Source organism: Poromitra crassiceps, assembly GCF_964638095.1.
Source record: "Poromitra crassiceps genome assembly, chromosome: 16".
In the NCBI taxonomy this organism is placed as follows: domain Eukaryota; kingdom Metazoa; phylum Chordata; class Actinopteri; order Beryciformes; family Melamphaidae; genus Poromitra; species Poromitra crassiceps.
In genome coordinates this window covers 19,594,758-19,613,963 of record NC_139645.1, presented here as the reverse complement: position 1 = coordinate 19,613,963, position 19,206 = coordinate 19,594,758, and the positions used below count along the sequence as shown (strand labels likewise).

General features: G+C 43.1%; 1 protein-coding gene across 1 annotated transcript in view; it reads right to left on the bottom strand.

Moving 5' to 3' along the window:
* Window positions 1-19,206, bottom strand: part of LOC310791499 (protein NLRC3-like) — a gene marked incomplete at its 3' end in the record, with an annotated part of 37,958 nt that overhangs the window by 15,043 nt on the left and 3,709 nt on the right. The window contains exons 5-11 of the mRNA XM_083653175.1: window positions 17,065-17,184; window positions 13,079-13,198; window positions 7,607-7,726; window positions 3,057-3,176; window positions 2,690-2,809; window positions 2,090-2,209; window positions 1,491-1,610 (exon numbers count right to left, since the gene is read on the bottom strand). Of these exons, the coding sequence (XP_083509301.1) occupies window positions 1,491-1,610; window positions 2,090-2,209; window positions 2,690-2,809; window positions 3,057-3,176; window positions 7,607-7,726; window positions 13,079-13,198; window positions 17,065-17,184 (840 nt within the window). The remainder of the gene's footprint in view (window positions 1-1,490; window positions 1,611-2,089; window positions 2,210-2,689; window positions 2,810-3,056; window positions 3,177-7,606; window positions 7,727-13,078; window positions 13,199-17,064; window positions 17,185-19,206) is intronic.

Genomic DNA, 19,206 nt, shown 5'->3' with positions numbered 1-19,206 from the left:
AAGCGCTTTGGATAAAAGCGCTATATAAATGCAGGCCATTTACCATTTTTACCATTTACCAAGGAGCTTATTATTGATTTTAGAAGGAAAAAGGCCCCAGTCACTCCTGTTCTTATCAATGGTGAGGCAATTGAGGCAGTCTCCTCCTACAAGTACTTCGTTGTCCTGGTGGACAGTAAGCTGGACTGGAGTGAGAACTCCAGTGCCATTTTTAAAAAGGCACAGTCCAGGCTGTTTTTTCTTAGGAAGCTCCGTTCTTTTAATGTAAGCAGGTCCCTCCTCCATGTGTTTTATCAAAGTATTTGAGCAAGTGTGTTGTTTTACGCTGTTGTTTGTTGGGGGAGCGATCTAAAAACTCAGGATAAAAACAAGATCAACAAACTGATCAGGAAAGCCGGATCCATCATTGGCGTGATGCCAGACTCCCTTGAGACGATCCTGGAGAAGAGAATGGGTCGGAAGCTCAGGAGGATCATGAACAATGAGGATCACCCAATGCAGGCCGTCTTTAGTGACCTGAAGAGCTCCTTTAGTGACAGGCTTATTATGCCTAGGTGCTCTTCAGAGAGATTTAGGAAATCCTTTGTACCTGCTGCTGTGAGGTTTTTTAACGATTATTGTCGTTGAGCTGCTTGTTGTTGCTATGTTGTTGCTGCACTCTAGCCTGCAGACGGCTGCAGGTGGCATCATGGAATATTGGACTTATTAACCTGGTTGGCCTCGTTTGGCAATGTGCTCTCCTCTTTTTTTGTACTGCTGTCACATGTATTTTATTCATTTTTATTCTTTGTCTACTGTGATTGTCTTTACTGTTTACCATTGTCTGTTTGTCTTGCATGTACAGTATGGTGGCACTCAGTTTCCCCCCTGGGGGATTAATACAGTATTTCGTATCGTATCGATAACCTGATTGTAATTGAGGTGATTATCCAATAGGGGGCTCTGTATTGTTGGAGAGAATGTTGAAATATTATTTGCTAGCATTATTCTTGTTTGTCCCTTGATGAAGACGCAAGTCGAAACATTGGACTTTCATTCAACACTATGCTGTTTAACTACAGAAGACATTGAGAAAGACAGAAGTCTGTGTGCGGTCCTCCTCCTTCTACTTGTAAAATATTTAGGTGAAAAAACATTTATAGTTTCTGGCTAAATAATCCAGACGGAGATACAACACAACTGTGTTGCAGAGCAGTGAGCAGTTATATTTCTCTTTCCTTCATATTCTCACTACAAGCTTTGCTTCATGAACACAGTCCTCTCATAACAATAAAATAGTGGCTAGTGAAAATCCTGAGTGGTTCGTAACTTTGGAAAACAACTAGCCACAGTTTCTTGTGAGCAAAAAAATGAATGTGAAGCCCTGAACGTGATTCCTGACTCTGTTTACATGATTCAGTGAATCTACTACTGCTCATCACTCACAACATTTTCCTTCATCAATATTACTCGTTTTATCAGGTAGGCTCCCAGTATAACAGTCCTCTTACCTTGTGTCTGAAGGTCCAGGTTCATTACTGAACATTGGATGTCTGTCTTTAGACCGGTCACTCTTCATAGACAGACAGCTGGGTACTGGAGTCTCTGCTCTCTGCCTGTGGTGCTGACCTCTGCAAACTCAAATGGTTTATCATTAGTTTCTAGTAAAGACAGACATAAATAAAGTAAAGACAAAAATGCTGAAGCTACTCTTTTTATGTCTTCTGTTGCATTTCTTTTAATACAAAAGGAGTTCACAACATTATCAGATCTGAATATGTGGTGACTGTAGTGTTATATTATATTTTATGTAGTTTTGATTTGGGTGTTTCTAGCTCTTCAAGTAAAGTGTAGCACACACCATCAACAAACTGTAATATCCCAACAATAAAATAGTGGCTAGTGAAAATGCTGAGTGGCTCGTAACTTTGGAAAACAACTAGCCACGGTTTCTTATGAGCAAAAAAAATAATGTGAAGCCCTGAACGTGATTCCTGACTGTTTACATGATTCAGTGAATAATCTGCCTACTACTCGTCACTCACAACATTTTCCTTCATCAATATTACTCGTTTTATCAGGTAGGCTCCCAGTTTAACAGTCCTCTCACCTTGTGTCTGAAGGTCCAGGTTCATTACTGAACGTTGGAGGTCTGTCTTTAGACCAGTCACTCTTCATAGACAGACAGCTGGATACTGGAGTCTCTGCTCTCTGCCTGTGGTACTGACCTCTGGAAACACAAATGTTTTATCATTAGTTTATACTAAAGACAGACATAAATAAAGTAAAGACATAAATATGCTGAAGCTACTCTTTTCATGTCTTCTGTTGCATTTATTTTAATACAAAAGGACTTCACAACCTTATCAGAGCTGAATATGTGGTGACTGTAGTGTTATATATTTTATGTAGTTTTGATTTGGGTGTTTCTAGCTCTTCAATAAAGTGTAGCACACCATCAATAAACTAATTTCCCAACAATATAATATTATTAGCTAGTGAAAATGCTGAGTGGCTGGTAACTTTGGAAAACAACTAGCCACGGTTTCCTGTGAGCAAAATAATTAATGTGAAGTCCTGAACGTGATTCCTGACTCTATTTACATGATTCAGTGAATAATCTGCATACTACTCGTCACTCACAACATTTTCCTTCATCAATATTACTCAAGTTTGATCAGGTAGGCTCCCAGTATAACAGTCCTCTCACCTTGTGTCTGAAGGTCCAGGTTCATTACTGAACGTTGGAGGTCTGTCTTTAGACCAGTCACTCTTCATAGACAGACAGCTGGGTTCTGGAGATTCTGCTCTCTGCCTGTGGTACTGACCTCTGCAAACACAAATGTTTTATCATTAGTTTCTAGTAAAAACAGTCAGACATAAATATGCTGAAGCTACTCTTTTTGTCTTCTGTTTCTTCTTCTGACAGAAACACCTTTGTGCAGTAAACAGTATTTTTTTTTATCTTCGCAGTGACTTTCCTAAGATATCTTACTAGCTTGATTTCAATTTCATAAATACAATCTCATTGAATCATATTCCATCAGGTAGGCTCCCTATATAACCAGTCCACTTACCTTGTGTCTGAAGGTCCAAGTTCATTATTGAAGTTCATAATATCATCTTTAGACTGGTCACTCTTCATAGACAGACAGCTGGGTACTGGAGACTCTGCTCTCTGCCTGTAGTGCTGACCTCTGCAAACACAAATACTTTGTAGATAGTTCTAGTGGAGACAGACAACTCTAAATTCATGTTTTGTTCTCATATTCTACTATTTTCTTCATTTATTTATTTATTTTGGATTATGTGTGTACTTTAATATTGTTACAGTCAGCCCCTCTCAGCCCATGTGTGTGTGTGTGTGTGTGTGTGTGTGTGCGTGTGCGTGTGCGCGCGTGTGCACATGTGTGTGTGTGTGTGTGTGTGTGTGTGTGTGTGATTCATATTTATATTGATATTGTTGGCTGTCTCTCAAAGGAGGTGACGTCAGCTCATAGTAGTGTAGCGATCCGAGTTCTGGGTGGATAAAGCGAGCATGTTGGTCCTTGCCCAAAGGGATTATCCCTTTGGCCGGATGGTTAACGTGTTGGGGTTGTAAGTTGGGAGACCTCGGGTTCGATACCAGCCTCGCCTGTGCCGTTACAGTAAGGAACACCTTTGTCCATATAGGCTTCCATAGACAGCGTCACCGCTCTCTCTCTTTTGCCCTTTCACAAGATGGCGCTGCTCAGATTAAGCAGCGTGTCTGTCAGCCTGCTAGATAAAAAAAAAACTAAAAAACTCTCGTAACGGGACAAGCCCGTCTTTTATTGTCACACGAACACCACAATACATGCATGCGGCCACAACACACTCATGCTGACGGTGGCCGGTGAAAAGTGTCCTCTGCATTTAACCCATCCAGGCATGTCCTTTCCTCCGGGGGGCAGGCCAGGAGCAGTGGTCGCTTTCTCGTACAGCGCCCGGGGACCAACTTCGGATGTTGTCGTCACTGGTCGGATGACGATGACGATCTGATCTTCTGCATGTTTTTAGTGGGGGGGTTATATACGGAGGAACCCCCTGGGGGAGCACGGGGAGAACATGCAAACTCCACACAGAGAGAAAGGCCCTTACGACGAGATACCCCACCTGGGCAGTAGGCACTGAAGATATGGGGGGGAACACAACCACAGCGCCCACAGTGTCCCAGGCGAGAATCGAACTCAGGACCTTCTGACTGTGAGGCGACAGCTCTACCACTGAGCCACCCTATTTGTTTGTTAGGGATTCTTTCTGTTATGGCCCAATTCCACAGCAGCTAGTAGCGCGGTCCCGCTCCGCTCGACTCGACTTTTGGTCTCATCCCACCATCAAAAACCGGCCCAGCTCGGTTTGTTTTGTGGCCGAGTCGTGCTACTTTTGGTCCCTGCCTCGTCGGGGTACTTCGGGCTGGCGAGTAGGTCCCAAATGGTGACGTAAAACTCTGATGGCTACTGATTGGTCAGAGAGAATCGTGTTTACTCTGTCTACTGACTGTCAATGCAATGCTGGCGGCTGCATACCAGTTTAGTGGTCTTACCTTATCTTCTGTTATGTATATTTCCATCAGTATTTTGTGTCGCTGCCTTCACCTCCGGTGAAATAAAATCGTGGCGGGTGTTCAATTGTCTGAGAAAAAAGTCCGCTGCTCGCTCAGGGAGCTCTGTAGCTGAGTGGAGGCTGCAGCGCTCCGCTAGGCCGCAGCGGGTGTTTGGAAGCCCCGGTCTTGCCTGGTGAGAGGCTGCGGGGTAGAGGCTTCACTCTGTTGCGCCTCTCCCGTCCCCGCACAGCGCAGCATGCCTGTGATATCATTCTCTTGGCCGATTGTCACATTTGCCCATGTACACTGTAGGTCATTTAGAGGCACCAGTATTTCATAAACAGTTTAAAAGTTCTGTGGATGGATTTAATTGTAACGTTATGTTATAGCCGAAGGACAGATATGCGGTCGCTATTTTTAGACGACCAGCTGTGGGCGGGGGTGGGTGGGGGCCGATCGAGCGCCGGTCGAAGCAAAACATCCATCGAGTAGAGACGAGTGGAGCCGAGTGGGGACGAGCTGTGCAGGGCTGTTAAGTGTGGTGGGATTGAGCCATTACGTCTTTGTCAAATGTTTGTCCCAAGACTACACGCATGACACAACGGGGTCATCCCTATGTTCCCCGGGTCCTATGTTCCCCGGGTCCTATGTTCCCCGTTTTTGTGGGACCGGGGAACATAGAACCCCGCTATGTTCCCTGGGAGAGGTTAGGTTTTGGGTTAGGGTCTGGGGGAGGTTAGGTTTTAGGCGTGGGGGGTGGGAGAGGTTAGGTTTTGGGTTAGGGTCTGGGGGAGGTTAGGTTCGGTCCCACAAAACCGGGGAACATAGGACCCGGGGAAGGGTACGCTCCCGTGTACACAACTACACAAGCCAGCTCCAGGTGAGCAAGCGTCCCTCAGTTGATAACAGCCTTGTTCTTCTATGTTATGGTGCCACCGGTGCTAGTTTACCCCACTAGACATGAGCCTTATTATTGTTATTGATCAAACTAGTGACCCTGACCGTAACAATATGCTTTAAGAGTTTTAAAAATGTTATTGTTACCGCCGCCAACGCAGTTGGCCTGGAGGTTATATGTTTTCGCCCCTGTTTGTCCGTTTGTTTGTCTGCAGGTTATCTCAAAACGTTATGAAGGGATTTCCATGAAACTTAGTAGAAAAGCAGGTCATGGGTCAACTTGGAACTGATTAACTGTACACGCCCACTAGCCAAAAGGGGGCGTGGTAATAGGTGTGGCCAATCACAAAAGGCACATAACTTCCAATTGGATTCACGTAACACCACAAAACTCTGTAGAAAGGTTGGCGGAGGTATGCATTCTACAGAACGCCCTCTAGTGTTTATATGTTTTCCATTGTTTTTATACTGTATTAGGGGTGCCGCAAAATAATCGATTAATCGATTAGTCGTCGACACACTCACTAGTCGGAGTGAAAATTACTAATCGACAATTATTTTACTATTTTATTTTTATTTTTTGCGTCTTTCACCGTCAGTCATCCATGCGCTAGTAGAATTCCCAGGGTCACTGAAGGCAACTGCCCCTCCGCCCCCCTCCCCGCACACAGAGGACAGGAGTTGAGAAGTACACAAAGGAGGAGCAACAATGGCCACGCGACAGAAAACTAGCAAAGTTTGGCAATACTTTGATGAAGAAAGAGACAACAAGGTTGTGTGTCGGCTATGTTCTCTCAAGCTTGCATATAACCACTCTACCACTGCAATGAGGACCCACCTTCAGAACAAGCATCTCGACGTAAACTTGCGTGGAGGAGATGATGCAGGCAGACCAGTATCACAGCTTTTACTGCAGAACCCCGCAGACGATGTGACCCTCGCCGGTCCGAAACGATCACACAACTCCTCGCTGAGATGACTGCCCGCGATATGCTACCACTGTGCTTTGTCGAGGGCGAAGGCTTTCGCAAGTTGATGAACTTTGTCGAGCCCGCATACACCGTGCCGGGGCGCACCTTGATAACATCCAGAGTGGAGGTGAGCCATGGCAAAATGACTGAGTACATTAAACAGCAGTTAGAGGAGGCACAGTGTGTGGCAATAACGTCAGACATCTGGACGTCCATTGCAACAGAAGCATACGTGACAATAACCTGTCATTTCATCAACGAACGTGGACAGCTCTGTAGCTGTGTTCTACAAACCCGCCCCATGGAGGACAGGCATAGCGGTGAAAATCTGGCAGCACACCTGCGAGAAGCAGTCAGTGACTGGAAACTGGAAGAGAAAGTCGTTGCCTGTGTGCACGATAATGCAAATAAATACATGTAATAATTGCATGTTGAATGTTTTGACATAGATTAAATTATGGTCAATTTAGATGGCGTCCTGATTATTATTATTATTAATTTTTTTTATTATTAATTTAAAAATTTTTTAAATTAATTTTTAAATTTTTTTTTTTTTTTTTTTTTTTTTTTTTGCTTATAGACTAATCGACTAATCGTCTTCAGAATTTAAGGGTAATCGACAGGAAAACTAATCGATAAAGGCATCCCTATACTGTATGTATTTATAATTTCATATTGTACATACTTTTCATTCATGTTTCCGGTTGATTGGCCGTGTCATTTAAGTCCCCTCCCCTTTCCTAATTGACTGTTTCTCGTTATATATATTGATCCCCAAGTTGATAACTATGATGACCTCAGTATGTAGGACTTGACTAATAAATGTACCTGAAAACTGTGTGAATAAAGTCACAAGCACATTCACACCTGGAAGCTGACCAGTACAACACAGTCTGATGTGCTGGCCACTGAGCAGCTCCACTGGAGCAGTTTGGGGTTAAGGGCCTTGTTCAAGGGCACCTCAGTGGTGGTAATGAGGGAGGGGCAAGTGCTGCTCTGGCTAACATAATCAATTTCTGGCTAACATAATCCAAATAAATATCCATTTTGGTTGGTTTGTAGAGCGGTGAGCAGTTATTTTTCTCTTTCCAGTGACTTTCTTAAGATATCTTACTAGTTGATTTCAATTTCATAAATACAATCTCATTGAATCATATTCCATCAGGTAGGCTCCCAGTATAACCAGTCCACTTACCTTGTGTCTGAAGGTCCAGGTTCATTACTGAAGTCTATAAAATCAGCTTTAGACTGGTCACTCTTCATGGACAGACAGCTGGGTACTGGAGATTCTGCTCTCTGCCTATGGTGCTGACCTCTGGAAACACAAATATTTTATAGATAGTTCTAGTGAAGACAGACAACTTTAAATTCATGTTTATATTTATTTTTATATTGTTGGCTGTCTATCAAAGGAGGTGACGTCAGCTCATAGTAGGGAACACCTTTGTGCAGTAAACAGTAATTTTTCTCTTCCCAGTGACTTTCTTAAGATATCTTACTAGCTTGATTTCAATTACATAAATACAATCCCATTGAATCATATTCCATCAGGTAGGCTCCCAGTATATTTCTTCCTACAGACAAAAGGCTGCAGTATGGGTTCCAAAGGCTCACCATCTATTGCAAATTTATATGTGGGACTATTTGAACACGAGTTTGTTCTGAATCCAGCCCAGAATCCATTTTTTCCTCAAATTAAACTGTGGAGGAGATTCATTGATGATGTACTCTGCTTTTGGTCAGGAGATGAGAAGTCTTTTCTATAATTTCATAAACTTCTAAACTCAAAGAATCAACATCTTAGATTCACAATGGAACATAATCAAAGGGAAATTAACTTTTTGGACATAACCATTAAGAGAGATCATGGAGAAATCTACACAGATATCTACAAGAAACCTACAGCCAAAAACTCTCTATTGAGAGCAGACAGTTTCCACCCATCTCCACTAAAAAACAGTCTCCCTATAAGCCAATTCCACCGGGTGAGACGAATATGTAGCTCAGAGGAATCCTACAAGGAGCAGACCATACAACTAAAGGAGAAATTAAGACATCGTGGCACTGGATACAAAGAAACTGTTATCAAAAAAGCAGAGGACATTTATTCTAGGAAAACACAAGAAGATTGTCTCAAACCATCGCCCAAAAGAGCAACAACAAAAACCACACAATGTGTTCTACGCTACTCTGCACAAGCAAGTGAATTTCATAATGTCATTAAAAAACACTGGCATATTCTAAATGCAGATTCATCTCTGAAGAACACATTCAGATCCCCTCCACAGATGATCTACAAACGAGCCTCCAACATAGGCGATATGGTAGTCCACTCAGACTGAGTCCCCAAAAAACCTCACACTTTCCTGGATGACCTACAAGGCAACTTTAGATGCAACTCATGTACTCAATGTAACTTCACAACAAGAAGCACCCACTTCAACCACCCACAGAACGGTAAAGCTATCAAAATTAAAGGCAAAATCACATGTTCCACTACCAGTGTGATTTACCTGCTTAAGTGCCCCTGTGGATTGGGCTATGTGCAGGGCCCGAAATTAACTTTTTGACCCACCGGCCAGTGGCGGGTAGATGGAAAAAATCTACCCGCCAAGCATATTTCTTACCGGCCAAAATAACAACGCATTTTTGTGTCACATATATCCATATATATACATTTTTTTCTGTACATTTCAAGTAGATAAGGTATTACGTTGAAGAATACACACTTAAGTAAGAGGCCAGAGTAAAATTTGAAGCAAATTATTTTAATATATTGATTGTTGATTAATCAATACATGTCAAGTCAATCTTGAGCTTAAATTGTTGTAACCTAATATTAAAAATCAGACTCCTCACTCTCTACCCTCTTTGCAGGATTTAACAGAACAGAAGTACATTTGAAGGTTTTGTAAACATAACTCCTCAGACTCCTCATCCTCTCTCTACTTCTCCTCTTTGCAGGATTTAACAGAACATAAATACATTTGAAGGTTTTGTAAACATAAAACTCCTCAGACTCCTCACTCTCTCTCTGAGTCTCTCTACTTCTCCTCTTTGCAGGATTTAACAGAACATAATACAATGTGAAGGTTTTGTAAACCTAACTTAAACCTCCTCAATCATGTCCTCATCAGAGTCCACAATCTCCACCCTCTTTGCCCGGTCACGTCCGTCCATAAAGTCCGCTCCTACTCCTACTCCTACATCCATCCCAGTCTTGCCTTCTTTCCAATGGCATGTACAGTCCGAAACAGCATCTTCATTTTCGTGCTGGTCTGCTCTGACATGGCTGTTGTTTAGCCTAGCCACAGAGGGTCTTGAGAGGAGAGGCTCAGATTGAATCCGGGACACAGACATGCAGCCAATGTGACACTGGCTCTGTTCATGGTCACGAACGGCTTCCAGCTTCATTGATTTACTACCGATGACAAACGTGTTGTTTCTATTTTTCTTTTTGGCATACTTGCGGCACACGGAACAACTCATCACTACAGCCCCAGCATCATACTGTAGCCAGTCTCTTGAAACACCGCTATCGCCAAACTTCCACTCCTCTCGAAACTTTCTTTTGTTGGGCTCTCGCTGCCGCTTCATCCTTTTCGTCGGAGAAAGCCGCGGTGGGTTTTCTTTTTAGCGGCCGGCTTACTCCCTCGATATGGTTCCACATTGTAACCCATTTAACGTTAAATCAAGCTAACGTTAGCTTAGCTAGCAGGCGGACCGGCGTAACGTTAGCTCCCTGCAGATGGCCACGGCCAGTCAGGACAGAAGAGTAGCGGATGTGACGTCAGTAAACAAGCCAAAACAAACCCTAAATGAGGCCTGAGATGACGCGCAAGGAGAGATTGGGGGCTGCAATAAAGGAGACTGTTGTAAGACCAAAACACACCGCAGTTTTAATTATTTTACATGACTATTTTGTTACCCGCCACGTGGCGGACATCCCTTTTATGTCACTCGCCAAAGCTAAAATATGCCCGCCAATGGCGGGTGGCGGGCTCTAATTTCGGGCCCTGGCTATGTGGGAAAGACTAACAGAGCTTTGAAGGCCCGCATAGCAGAACACCGTAGCACCATACGCACAGGTGATATAAAGAGTCCTGTTGCGAGACATTTTAATGAACTAAACCATCCTGTGGCTTCTCTCCGCTATACAGGTGTTGAACATGTTCTCCCACAAAGAAGAAAAGGAGACACAGAAAGATGTCTTCTTCAATGAGAACTTTACTGGATATACTACCTACAGACAAGGGCCCCCCGTGGTCTTAATGAAGACTTTTCCATCAAACCCTTCCTGTAAATTCATTGGTGAATGCTATGGGCCTAGAAAACCACATTTTCACCTCTGAGAAAGTTTTCCATTTTGACGCCTCGCCTTCTTTGATTAATATTTTTGTATAAAATCGACGAGTTAATATCTTCTTCCACTATCATGTATTGTTTGTTGCTTATTCTATGTTGTTTGATTCCTATGGGGGGTAGAGTGTTAATATATCTCACGAGATCATAGTAGCCTACCCTCAAGTAATTTTAAAATTACACGCCAGGATTGGCCAAAGCCCAATCCAGTCCCCAGAATTGTCAAATAAAATCATCAACATATTACTATGACCTGTGATCTCAGACAAGTTATGTTTTCAGTCTGAAAGGGACTGTGACGCACGTGACGAACGGGTTCAGTTCCACTTTAAGCAGCGTGTCTGTCAGCCTGCTAGATGATCACAGCCTATTTGTTTGTTAGGGATTTTTCTGTTACGTCTTTGTCAAATGTTTGTCCCAAAACTACACGCAAACACAACTACACAAGCCAGCTCCAGGTGAGCAAGCGTCCCTCAGTTGATAACAGCCTTGTTCTTCTCTAGCCCTTTTCCCACATGCGCTTTGTACCGCAAAATGACCGGAACGTGGTCTAATGCCTGCATGTGAGAAAGTAGTCGTGCCGGTATAAGCGCGACCCCGTCATCGCGGAGATTTCACCAGTTTTGAGCCAGTCAGAAGAGCGGTATGCGCTATAGCGGATACAAGTGAGAAACGGATCCAGTCATTTTCCGCGACACCGGTCCTTCTCTCATGTGGGCGAGGTGTACACACGTTGCTTAACGTTCACTTCCAGCGTGCATCATCTAATCATTCGCGCACATCAAAGCAAACTACTTCCTTATTTTGCTTCATGCATTTGCTTTCTCTACATACATACAAGCGTTGGGCTGGGCAGCTTGCAAGCCACTGCCATTCTCGCTGTCTGTCCTGTGTGGCTGCTCCCCTCTCTCGAGCAGAGGGGAAGGGGGAAATCGGCTGTGTTTATTTTACGCTGGCTTGACGCTGCTCTTGAGTCAAACGAGTGTGATTTTATTGTGTGGCAAGTTTTGCCGACCCCCCAAATAAGCTCCCCCCTCCCCCGCCCCCCAACATACCGGCTATTTGACGACAAGATTCCCACATGCGCGCGCTAAGGTGTGAAGGGAAATTCAGGGAAATGTCCGATATTGACTTACAGGTAATTTTCCGGTATGCATGTGGGAAAACGGCTCATGTTACGGAGCCACCGGTGCTACTTTACCCCCTAGACATGAGCCTTATTATTGTTATTGATCAAACTAATGACCCTGACCGTAACAATATGCTTAGAGTTTTAAAAATGTTATTGTTACCGCCGCCAACGGAGTTGGTCTTGAGGTTATGTTTCCCCCCCGTTTGTCTGTTTGTTTGTTTGTCTGTCAGCAGGATATCTCAAAAAGTTATGGAGGGGTTTTCACGAAACTTTGTAGAAAATCAGGTCATGGCCCAACTTAGATCTGATTAATGTTCCACGCCCACTGGTCAAAAGGGGGCGTGGTAATGGGCATGGCCACAAAGAGGCACCTAACTTCCAAACGGATTCACGTAACACCACAACATTTTGTTGAAAGGTTGGTGGAGGTATGCACTCTACAGAGCGCCCTCTAGTGTTTATATGTTTTCCTTTGTTTTTATACTGTATGTATTTATACTTTCATATTGTACATACTTTTCATTCATGTTTCTTGGCCTTGTTATGTTCTAGTGGTAGAACAGCTCAGTCTGTCATCTGTTGCAGACATTTCTACACATTTTACCAGGCTGGTTTTCATCATCTGTATCTGTTGATCCAAACTCACATTCACATGAGTGATGACTTGTTTGACTCAGGAGAGGCTTTCCAGTTGATTGACCATGTCATTTAGGTCCCCTCCCCTTTCCTAATTGACTGTTTCTCGTTATATATATTGATCCCCAAGTTGATAACTATGATGACCTCAGTATGTAGGACTTGACTCATAAATGTACCTGAAAACTGTGTGAATAAAATCACAAGCACATTCACACCTGGAAGCTGACAACACAGTCTGATGTGCTGGCCACTGAGCATCTCCACTGGAGCAGTTTGGGCTTAAGAGCCTTGCTCAAGGGCACCTCAGTGGTGGTAATGAGGGAGGGGCAAGCGCTGCTCTGGCTAACATAATCAATTTCTGGCTAACATAATGCAAATAAACATCAATCTTTGTTTGTTTGTAGAGCAGTGAGCAGTTTTTTTTCTCTTTCCAGTGACTTTCTTAAGATATCTTAGTTGATTTCAATTTCATAAATACAATCTCATTTAATCATATTCCATCAGGTAGGCTCCCAGTATAACCAGTCCACTTACCTTGTGTCTGAAGGTCCAGGTTCATTACTGAAGTTTATAAAATCATCTTTAGACCGGTCACTCTTCATAGACAGGCAGCTGGGTACTGGAGATTCTGCTCTCTGCCTGTGGTCCTGACCTCTGGAAACACAAATGTTTTATAGATAGTTCTAGTGAAGACAGACAACTTTAAATTCATGTTTTGTTCTCATATTCTACTATTTTCTTCATTTGTTGATTTTTTGGGGATTACGCGTGTACTTTAATATTGTTACAGTCAGCCCCTCTCAGCCCATGTGTGTGTGTGTGTGTGTGTGTGTGTGTGATTCATATTTATATTTATATTGTTGGATGTCTGTCAAAGAAGGTGACGTCAGCTCATAATAGGGAACACCTTTGTCCATATAGGCTTCCATAGACAGCGTCACCGCTCTCTCTCTTTTGCCCTTTCACAAGATGGCGGTGCCCAGTTTAAAGTCGAGCTGAACCCAAAAATGACTTTTCTTTTCTTTTAGTTCAAATACCTGGGTATGCAGTGCACCTATTTAACTCATTGAGTGCCAATGACGACTTTAGTCGTCAATTCGGATAGTAACGTTGAGTGCCAATGACGACTAAAGTCGTCAATTGCGTTTTTTGACGGTGGGACGTGGATCAAAGCCAGATCCATCTCCTGTAAAATTTTGGGGCATGTTGAATGTGTATAACCTATTTTACCGACCCATTAGGTGGCGACAGTGCTCTCCAGATTAGAGAAAGGCGAGGAAAAAAGAGAGAAGAAGTCATGAGGAAACGGAAATCGCATCGATATGCATGAAGCATAACGTTAGCTGTGCCTGTGAACAGCAGTCAATCTGCTGCTACAATTGAGCCCCTCCGTCTCCGCTGCGATAGCCCCTCCATATGATTTAGTTGCCGACACCAGCGTCTTTCTGAAAAGTTACATTATTCTCAGCTGGGAGCCGGCGACACGCTGTGAAAAAGCGGGGGGATGCAGCGCACTTTTCAGTGCAGACAGAGCAAACGCAGAGCAAACGCAGCAGAGCCCCAGAGACACTCCCACGGAGGAGGAGGGGGGTGGGGCACGCAGGGCAGTATACAACCATTGACAGTAAACACAGACCCAGACAGCAGCAGGCTCGATAGACAGAGAGACAGGCAAACAAGCTAGAATATCTGATGCCCACCAGCAGTAAATCAAGACCAGCAAGAAGGTGTAGGGTCTGCGCACGCAGGGGCCAGCGCTGCTGGTTGCAGCTAAAAAATATTATTTGGCCAAACAAAATTTCTTTGTTTTCACTGTTTTATTGAAGGAAATTATTTTTGAGGTGTCATTACATCAGAAAATATTAGCTTCAGAGTCAATGATGTGCTTGAAATGCTTCATTTCACAAAGGCGGAATATCTCAGCTTCTAAATTGAAACGTGTGTTTTTGCTAAAATCAACCTATCTTCTCCGGCTGATAACTAAAGAACGGAAAATGATATCAATAAACTTTTTTTTGCAGATGATAGAAGAGAGTCTCATCGTTCTTTGTGCGTGTTCGGTGTTTACATAGTAATATCACACAATATTCTGTGGGCCTCGAGAAATCACTGAAAAGGCTCTGAAACTCTGGCACTGGGAGCGTCCGTTCTCCAAAAGTGGCTGGCACTCAATGAGTTAATAATGTATGCAAAATAATCACAAAAATCTAATTTCTTTAGTTTTTCACACTTTTTCACATCAAAAGTTCATTTTTCAAGATTTCATTGATAACAGTAATCTACAGTTTGCTGACGTCACCTAGTACTATCAAATTTCTACCCCATTTTAACCAATCATATCATGACATGGCAGTTGTCAATCAAATCTTCATTTCAGGATAATTTTCTCTTCCAAAAGAAAGAGAAAATGGTGCCTAGTGCCTGTCATCTGGCAGAATTTCTATCCCATAAACTAACTACTAACTTGGCGAATTGTATGAAACATGAACAAAAAAGAACGGTAATGTCTAAGAATGCAAAGAAATGTAACTGGCTCGTTAAAACGCCCATTCCAGGAATATCGTATTTACAGCAGCGATAAAGGCGCTCGCTTGAGAGGCTGGTTGTCTGGGGTCGCACCTCGAAGATTCCAGGCGGACGGACTGCACTCTCCGCTCGGGAACACGAAGGCAGCTGGCTGCCTGCGGCTCGCAGCCACTAACCTCGCGTCAGCAGGCTCTTCCCGAGGAGAGCGCCACAACACGCTGAATCCCACTCGATTTGGAGGCGGAACACGCCAGGATTGGCAAAAGCCCAATCTAGTCCCCAGAATTGTCAAATAAAATCATCAACATATTACTATGACCTGTGATCTCAGACAAGTTATGTTTGCAGTCTGAAAGGGACTGTGACGCACGTGACGAACGGGTTCAGTTCCACTTTAAGCAGCGTGTCTGTCAGCCTGCTAGATGATCACAGCCTATTTGTTTGTTAGGGATTCGTTCTGTTACGTCTTTGTCAAATGTTTGTCCCAAAACTACACACATGACACAACTACACAAGCCAGCTCCAGGTGAGCAAGCATCCCTCACTTGATAACAGCCTTGTTCTTCTATGTTACGGAGCCACCGGTGCTACTTTACCCCCTAGATATGAGCCTCATTATTGTTATTGATCAAACTAGTGACCCTGACCGTAATATGCTTTAGAGTTTTAAAAATGTTATCGTTACGGCTGCCAATGGAGTTGGCCTGGAGGTTATGTTTTCACCCCGGTTTGTCTGTTTGTTTGTTTGTCTGTCAGCAGGATATCTCAAAAAGTTACGGATGTTAAATTTTTACATGTAACAACAAATGTTGATGTATGGTATAATTCTTGAAGCGTGCCATTATTCCTATCAATCTAGTAATAATGTAACAGTATTAATTTGAGTATAGAAGGTGATTCCCATTCGTGTATGTTCCTGTCTCTATGTTGTACGTGAGGACCGCAATGGAAACAAGCCAGTGCTTGAAATAGCCAGGCTTTATTGTGTTTTTATCCTCGGTGAATCTGTCTGTTCCCTGTATCTGTGTCCACTTTTTCACCAAATAAATCAATCAATCAATGGAGGGGTTTTCACAAAACTTTGTAGAAAATCAGGTCATGGCCCAACTTGGATCTGATTAATGTTCCACGCCCACTGGTCAAAAGGGGGCGTGGTAATGGGCATGGCCAATCACAAAGAGGCACCTAACTTCCAAACGGATTCACCTAACACCACACAATTTTGTGAAAGGTTGGTGGAGGTATGCACTCTACAGAGCGCCCTCTAGTGTTTATATGTTTTCCTTTGTTTTCATACTGTATGTATTTATACTTTCATATTGTACATACTTTTCATTCATGTTTCTTGGCCTTGTTATGTTCTAGTGGTAGAACAGGTCAGTCTGTCATCTGTTGCAGACATTTCTACACATTTTGCCAGGCTGGTTTTCATCATCTGTATCTGTTGATCCAAACTCACATTGACATGAGTGATGACTTGTTTGACTCAGGAGAGGCTTTCCGGTTGATTGGCCGTGTCATTTAGGTCCCCTCCCCTTTCCTAATTGACTGTTTCTCGTTATATATATTGATCCCAAGTAGATAACTATGATGACCTCAGTATGTAGGACTTGACTCATAAATGTAGCTGAAAACTGTGTGAATAAAATCACAAGCACATTCACACCTGGAAGCTGACCAGTACAACACAGTCTGATGTGCTGGCCACTGAGCAGCTCCACTGGAGCAGTTTGGGGTTAAGAGCCTTGCTCAAGGGCACCTCAGTGGTGGTAATGAGGGAGGGGCAAGCGCTGCTCTGGCTAACGTAATCAATTTCTGGTTAACATAATCCAAATAAACATCAAATTTTGTTTGTTTGTAGAGCAGTGAGCAGTTATTTTTCTCTTTCCAGTGACTTTATTAAGATACCTTACTAGTTGATTTCAATTTCATAAATACAATCTCATTGAATCATATTCCATCAGGTAGGCTCCCAGTATAACCAGTTCACTTACCTTGTGTCTGAAGGTCCAGGTTCATTACTGAAGTTTATAAAATCATCTTTAGACCAGTCACTCTTCATAGACAGACAGCTGGGTACTGGAGACTCTGCTCTCTGCCTGTGGTGCTGACCTCTGGAAACACAAATGCTTTATAGATAGTTCTAGTGAAGACAGACATCTTTAAATTCATGTTTTGTTCTCATATTCTAGTATTTTCTTCATTTGTTGATTTTTTGGGGCTTATGCATGTACTTTAATATTGTTACAGTCAGCCCCTCTCAGCCCATGTGTGTGTGTGATTCATATTTATATTTATATTGTTGGTTGTCTGTCAAAGGAGGTGACGTCAGCTCATAATAGGGAACACCTTTGTCCATATAGGCTTCCATAGACAGCGTCACTGCTCTCTCTCTTTTGCCCTTTCACAAGATGGCGGTGCCCAGTTTAAAGTCGAGCTGAACCCAAAAATGACTTTTCTTTTCTTTTAGTTCAAATACCTGGGTATGCAGTGCACCTATTTAATAATGTATGCAAAGAAAATCACAAAAATCTAATTTCTTTAGTTTTTCACACTTTTTCACATCAAAAGTTCATTTTTCAAGATTTAATTGATAACAGTAATCTACAGTTTGCTGACGTCACCTAGTACTATCAAATTTCTACCCCATTTTAACCAATCATATCACGACATGGCAGCTGTCAATCAAATCTTCCTTTCAGGATAATTTTCTCTTCCAAAAGAAAGAGAAAATGGTGCCTAGTGCCTGTCATCTGGCAGAATTTCTATCCCATAAACTAACTACTAACTTGGCCAATTGTATGAAACATGAACAAAAAAGAAAAAACGGTAATGTCTAAGAATGCAAAGAAATGTAACTGGCTGGTTAAAACGCGCATTCCAAGAATATCGTATTTACAGCAGCGATAAAGGCGCGCGCTTGAGAGGCTGGTTGTCAGGGGTCGCACCTCGAAGATTCCAGGCCGACGGACTGCACTCTCCGCTCGGGAACACGAAGGCAGCTGGCTGCCTGCGGCTCGCTGAGCTCCACTCAGCCACTAACCTCGCGTCAGCAGGCTCTTCCCGAGGAGAGCGCCACAACACGCTGAATCCCACTCGATTTGGAGGCGGAACACGCCAGGATTGGCCAAAGCCCAATCCTGTCCCCAGAATTGTCAAATAAAATCATCAACATATTACTATGACCTGTGATCTCAGACAAGTTATGTTTTCAGTCTGAAAGGGACTGTGACGCACGTGACGAACGGGTTCAGTTCGACTTTAAGCAGCGTGTCTGTCAGCCTGCTAGATGATCACAGCCTTTTTGTTTGTTAGGGATTTTTCTGTTACGTCTTTGTCAAATGTTTGTCCCAAAACTACACGCATGACACAACTACACAAGCCAGCTCCAGGTGAGCAAGCGTCCCTCAGTTGATACCAATTTCAATTCTCAATTCAATTTCGTTTATTTGTTCGATAGGGGACAGGTGTACATTAATGAACATTTAAAAAAAAATGTAAATGCACGACAATTGCAGTCACAGGACTGATTTCCATTGCTTGTCTCCCAGCCTTGTTCTTCTATGTTACGGAGCCACCGGTGCTAGTTTACCCCCTAGATATGAGCCTCATTATTGTTATTGATCAAACTAGTGACCCTGACCGTAACAATATGCTTAGAGTTTTAAAAATGTTATCGTTACGGCTGCCAATGGAGTTGGCCTGGAGGTTGTGTTTTCCCCCCCGTTTGTCTGTTTGTTTGTTTGTCTGTCAGCAGGATATCTCAAAAAGTTATGGAGGGGTTTTCACGAAACTTTGTAGAAAAGCAGGTCATGGCCCAACTTAGATCTGATTAATGTTCCACGCCCACTGGTCAAAAGGGGGCATGGTAATGGGCATGGCCAATCACAAAGCTGACCAGTACAACAGTTTGATGTGCTGGCCACTGAGCAGCTCCACTGGAGCGGTTTGGGGTTAAGGGCCTGGCTTAAGGGCACCTCAGTGGTGGTAAAGAGGGAGGGGCAAGCACTGCTCTGGCTAACATAATCAATTTCTGGCTAACATAATCCAAATAAACATCAATTTTTGTTTGTTTGTAGAGCAGTGAGCAGTTATTTTTATCTTCCCAGTGACTTTCTTAAGATATCTTACTAGTT